This window comes from Pinus tabuliformis, chromosome J, assembly GCF_031772625.1.
Source record: "Pinus tabuliformis cultivar Carrire ecotype Pingquan chromosome J, CPIR1, whole genome shotgun sequence".
NCBI classification, from domain to species: Eukaryota; Viridiplantae; Streptophyta; class Pinopsida; order Pinales; family Pinaceae; genus Pinus; species Pinus tabuliformis.
In genome coordinates, this window is record NC_142295.1 from 1,634,611,139 (window position 1) to 1,634,617,301 (window position 6,163).

The window sequence follows — 6,163 nt, forward strand, 5'->3', positions numbered from 1 at the left end:
CCTTCATACAGCAAGTCAAAACAAGTTTCAAATACTACAGAACGAGGACGAGGACTACGAAGTAAATCTGGAGGACGATGAAGATCCTGTAAATGAAATTGTAAATGAAAATAAAGGAAAAGACGCAAATCTGGGGAAAACAGTTGAAGAACGGGCTGAGGGAAAGGCAGAAACTGCAACAATGCAATCCCAGATGGAAGTGGAAAGCCAGATAGAAAGCGAGGTGGAGGAGGAAAAAATCATGAAACAGTTAATTCAGGAATGGAAACACCTAGATAATAGATTCATACCTGAGAAGCAGAAACAACTATACAAAGAAGCATTTCAGAAGTACAAGGAAAAAAAAGGGGAGAACATGGATAAGCAGATAACTATAGGAAACGAACAAGGGAATGGACAGATGGGAATGGACGACTCTAGCAAAAATAGTAGGAAAAGAGGTCGGAAAACGATGAACGAAACCATTCAGACTGTGGGAGAAACGTTGATAAACTCAGGCAAAGTGATACCTCTGCCAGAGGTATTCTTCCCCTCCTATCAAAAGTTTTAAATGATTGTCATCAGTTGGAATATTAGGGGTTTGAATAGTAAAGGAAAACAGAGATATATGAAAGAGAAATTGAAAAAGGAGAAGCCCAGTATTATGATTCTACAGGAGACGAAAATTACAGTACAGCAGTTGGAAGGAATAATCGACAAAAATAAACTTCAATATGAAGTTATGGGGCAAGACGCTATTGGCTCTGCGGGAGGTATTGCAATTTTGTGGAATCCAAACGATATCATCCTAGAAGGCTGGACCAGTATGAATAGAATCCTTACAGGCATTGGTAGGATAGTAGGAACAAAAGAAAAGGTTGTCATCTCAGGGGTTTATGGCCCTCCTTCCCCAGGAGAAAAAGAAAGTTTTATAAATAGCATGAAAATAATCCGTAGAATATATCCAGAGGCTACTTGGATTATAGGAGGCGATTTTAAAGAAAGTTTTATAAATAGCATGAAAATAATCCGTAGAATATATCCAGAGGCTACTTGGATTATAGGAGGCGATTTTAATTTAATCAGATCCCTAGAGGAGAAAAAAGGAGGGATAAGGAAGTCAGACCACTTCATGGATATGTTCAATGAATTGATAGATGATTTAAGACTAGTAGACATCCAGACTATTAATGGGATATGCACCTGGAACAATAGGAGGGGAGGTAAGAATCAAATAGCATCGAGACTTGATCGCTTCCTAGTATCAGAAGCTATTATGAACAAGGATGTTTTCGTCGAAGCAAGGATTATACCATCCCTTGGATCTGATCATTGGCCTATTAGACTAGAGGTGGATATTAAAAGAAATCGTGGAAGAAGACCGTTCAGATTTGAAGCCTTCTGGTTAAGGGACCCAGGATTCATAAAGAAAGTGGAAGAATGGTGGACGCAAAGTACAGTGGAGGGAAAAGGAAAGATGCATACTTTTCAATTGAAACTGAAGGAGTTGAAAGGGAGAATTAAGAAATGGAACAAGGAAGAATTTGGTAACATTATGGAAGACAAACAAAAACTGGAGGGGGAAATGGAATCACTACAACAAAAGATGATAACGGAAGGTCGAACAGAGGAGAGCATTAGAGAAGAAGGGGTAATTCTTGGAAAACTAGAAGAAAGACGAAAGCAGGAAGAAGTTCTATGGCGGCAAAAATCAAGAATAAAGTGGTTAAGGGAGGGGGAAAGGAACACAAAATTATTTCATCAGGCTATGATTAAACATAGACAAAGAAATAGGATTCTATCCATCAAAGATAAGAATGGTGATAGAGTAGTGGAGCAAGGTGAGATTGAGCAAGTGCTGGTGGATCATCATAAAGGTATCCTAACAGAACCTCAAGTTGACAGAACGGGAGAAATAAAGGAAATATGTTTGGCCATTCCTCGTTTAGTTACAGAAGACCAAAAGAAGGCGCTTGATGAGAGCTGTTAACTTAGAAGAGATAGAAGAAATTGTAAAATCTTTGAAGAAAGGTACTGCGCTAGGTCCTGATGGCTTCACAGTTGATTTCTACCAAGCGGGATGGCACTTTCTGGGAAAGGAGATCCTAGATCTGATAGAAGAATCTCGGATGAACCAAAAGGTATGGCCTGCCATTAACTCTACTTTCTATGCTCTGATTCCTAAGGGTGATAATTTAGAAGATGCCAATGGTTTTAGACCCATAGCTTTGTGTAATGTTATCTACAAGATCATAACATCCTTGATCGCCAAAAGATTGAAACCCCTACTGGATAAGTTAATATCTGCTGAACAAACGGGCTTTGTTGAAGGTAGACAAATCCTAGATGGCCTTGTAGTAACTCAAGAAGTTGTTCACTCTTTAAAAATGAAAAAGCAAAAGGGTATGATGATTAAATTAGATCTGTCGAAAGCTTATAACAGACTGAATTGGAACTATTTGGAAGAAGTCCTTGAAAGTTTTGGCTTCAGCAGGAGGTGGATTAAGTGGATTCATAGTTTGATTTCTTCTCCGAACTTTTCCATTCTTGTTAATGGAACCCCCTCGAAAACCTTTAATGCGTCTAGAGGAATTAGACAGGGAGACCCATTATCTCCGTTTCTTTTCATACTAGCAGCTGAAGGTCTGGGTCGATTTATTAAAAAAGAACGAGCAGCAAACAAAATCAAAGGTTTACAGCTTTGGGGAAATAATCTGCCCTTAACTCATCAGCAATTCGTTGATGATATCATGCTATTTGGGGAACCAAATCTTAAGGAAGTGAGACACCTTAAGAGAATTCTGGACTTATTTGCTGAAGCTTCTGGACTGGAAATCAATAGAGATAAGTCTTGTATTTTCATATTTAATACTGTGGAACAGGTTAAAACTCACCTTATAAGACTACTGGGCTTTAAGAGAGGAGAGTTTCCTACGAAATACTTGGGAAATTTATTGGACTTCACTTCCAAAAAGATGAAAAATTGGCAAGGAGTCTTGGACAAGCTGAGAAACAAAGTGGCAAACTGGGCCTTTCGAGTGCTAAACATAGCAGGAAGGGTGGTTCTAGCAAAATCAGTCCTCCAAGCTATCCCCATATATCCCTTGTCGATAATGGCGGCCCCTTTAGGAGTCTGTGCAAATATTAGAGAGATCATAAGAAATTTTATTTGGGGGGGGGGGGGGGGGGGGGAAATCAGCAGAAAAAATGGGCCCTAGTTTCTTGGAGCCATTTAACAGAGAGGAAGGAAAAAGGGGGATTGGGTTTACGGGACCCGGAAAAACTCAACAAAGTGTTAGGAGCGAAGCTCTGGTGGTGCTGGTTAAGAGAGGGCAATGACCTATGGAAAGCCATATGGAAAACTAAATACAATATGCCTGACACAATAGTTGAGATTTTAAGACAGAGAGAAACCCCCAGGGGTTCAGCAATCTGGGATCTAGCTCGTCAAAACAGAGACTTGGTTGAGAATCATACATTCTGGGAGATTCGAGGTGGAGAGGAAGCTAATTTCTGGGATGACAAATGGCAGCAGAAAGAAAGGATGAGCAGAATTCAGAGGGTCCAACAGCTTCAGGAAAGAATAGAAGGAGACCGAAAATGTGTCAGAGACTATTGGAAAGAAAATGATCTGGATGGAATCTGGAGAAAATGGACTGAACCGACCGAGTGGGACAGGGAGCTAAGTCAAGATCAACAAGAAGCTTATATGAAAGAGGTGGACTCCAGGAAAATTAGAGCCCGCACTGGAAGGGACCTTCTTAGGTGGGGGAACTCCATGAAAGGATCTTTCACCATCAAAGAGGCATACTACTTAACAGATACGCAGGCCATAGCTGAGGAGAATGTAGATTGGAAGATTATATGGGGAAGCAACTGGTAGCCGAAAGTATCCCTATTCATATGGCTTGCAACTACAAATAAGATCTTAACTTCGGACAGAATTAAAAAAAAAGGCTTTATTGGCCTGCCGAGATGTTGTCTCTGTAACACTGAAGTGGAGACCAGAAATCACCTACTGATTAACTGCTCGTTCGCAAAGAAACTTTGGATGGACACAAAAAGAATATTTGGCAAATCTGAGATAGGCCCCAGAGATTTCAAGGAAATAATTTTCCAGTGGAATAAAGAGAAATTTCAATGTAAAGTTGTCAGCAGAGCATGGAATCTCATCTCAGGGTTCGTGCTATGGATGATATGGAAAGAGAGGAACCGCAGAGTGTTCCAGAATAAACTAAAGGATCCGGAAATAATTTGGGGACGAGCGGTCAAACTAATGAGGGAAACAATCCTGGTGGAGAAATGGGACGTGGAGGATTGGAAGGCAAATCAGTTTGAGGAGGGGATCTTGAACAATTTAAACCTAAATTTTGAGATGGTTCATCACAAGCAGAGCCCCAGACATAATGTGCGAACCCAAAGCTCTGATAAATTTAGCTACCCCAGAGAAAACTTCATCAAATTAAACTTCGATGGAGCATCGAAAGGGAACCCTGGCGATGCTGGTTTCGGAGGCATTTTCCAGGATAGTCATAAGCAGGTAAGGTGGATTTACGCTGATTGGGGTGGAGAAATGACGAACAATGAGGCTGAATTTTGGGCAATTCACCAGGGGCTGCGAATTGCTTTAAGAAATGGATACACCAATTTAGAAATTGTTGGTGACTCCCAGATCGCGGTTGAAATGCTGAAGAAGCTCAGCAATGGGAGAGATTGGGAAAAGATTAAAAGCAGCTGGCGAACGGCTGGAATTGTCCAAGAGATAGCGGATCTATTGAAAAGGATTGAATACAAACTAATCAATCATGTCAGAAGGAAAGGGAATCGCGCGACCGATTTCATGGCGAATTGGGGATGCAAAGGTCGTGGCAGCGCGGTAGACAGCCAATGGAAAGCGGTACGCGGTTGCAGGGAGTGGGCGGACTTGGAAAAAATCATAAATGAAGACCATGATCAAGCTACGAGCGAGAATGCGGGGATCAATGAGCTGGATGGATGAGCGGGCGTGGAGATCCCGCTTAATGAATACAGGTCCGTCTGGACAGAGGGGCGATATGATGACAGGGTACAGAGTAGTACATTGGCGGCGTGCGTGGAGAATGGCACAGGATCATCCCCAATGTGAAATAATAAATGCCCGCGATCGGAGAGGAGGGTGGAGAGGCATGTCAGATCTCCCGACAGCTGAAGTTAATCATAGAATGATGGCCAAAGGAGGCATCATCCCGGAAAGTAATCAGCGGCAAGGCAAAGTTGATTCTGAGGCATACGCTGAGGGTAGAGAACCGATAAATATCCAAACGAGGAAGGAAAAGTAGTCATTTAGTTTTTTCCCAATTTGGCGAGTAGCGGACAACACAGCGGAGAGACAGCAAAACAAGATAGAGTTTACTTGGCATCAGAGTATTCCCTACGGCAGAACCTATGTTAACATGGAAACCCGACTGAAAACCAGGACGACAGAGGAGCAGTACAGTGCAATTGACAAGAACAAGAATCAGAAAGGTAAGGAAATTGCGTACGAGGAGCACCCAACTGAGATTTTGGAGATTGAGGACGAGTCCGAGGAGGAGGAGCCCCGAGGTGAGGGGAACAAAAGGTCTAACGCACAGGACGGATTAGCAGACGAGGAGCATCAGCAGATGAAGGAAGACCACCCTGCTCCGCAGGCGGCGAAAGTAAGGCGTTACGGCATGAGAAGAAGAGACAGGGGTCTTGGCAGCGGTATGGATTCGGGCAGTAAAAGGAGTCGGGGACATAGCAGGAAGGCACATGAGGAAGGCGAGAACTCCAGGTAGGAAGCGGGACCAGCCAAAAAAACGAGGAGGATGGTGAATCAGAGAATTCGTCGGGCAGAGAGGGCTTATCAGCAGAACACAAATCCAGAAGTTAGAAGAATTATGCAACACCTGGAGGAGGAGTCTCTCCAAGACCAATCTGATGAAGAAATGGAGGACTGGGAATTCCTACTGCATGATCCAGGCCACACCAGGGGCAGAATGTCTCTATTTAAACAATCTCTTCATATTTACTGGGTAATGAAAAGGCTGCTGGCAAAACCTTTAGAGCAAGTTGCTACTGAGATGATGGAGATTGCGCAGGGCGGCCCTGATATGAGCAGGGAATTGAGTTTCATCAGCATTGCTCTGGAGAGGCAAGAGGAGAAACTATATGAAATACAACA

The 6,163-nt window shown here is 42.7% G+C and overlaps 1 protein-coding gene across 1 annotated transcript; it reads left to right on the forward strand.

Moving 5' to 3' along the window:
- Nucleotides 1-607: 607 nt before the first annotated feature.
- On the forward strand, nt 608-1,969 carry LOC149233770 (uncharacterized). Its single transcript, XM_089382287.1, has one exon. It carries the CDS (start codon nt 608-610, stop codon nt 1,967-1,969), a length of 1,362 nt encoding a protein of 453 aa, XP_089238413.1.
- Nucleotides 1,970-6,163: the final 4,194 nt, after the last annotated feature.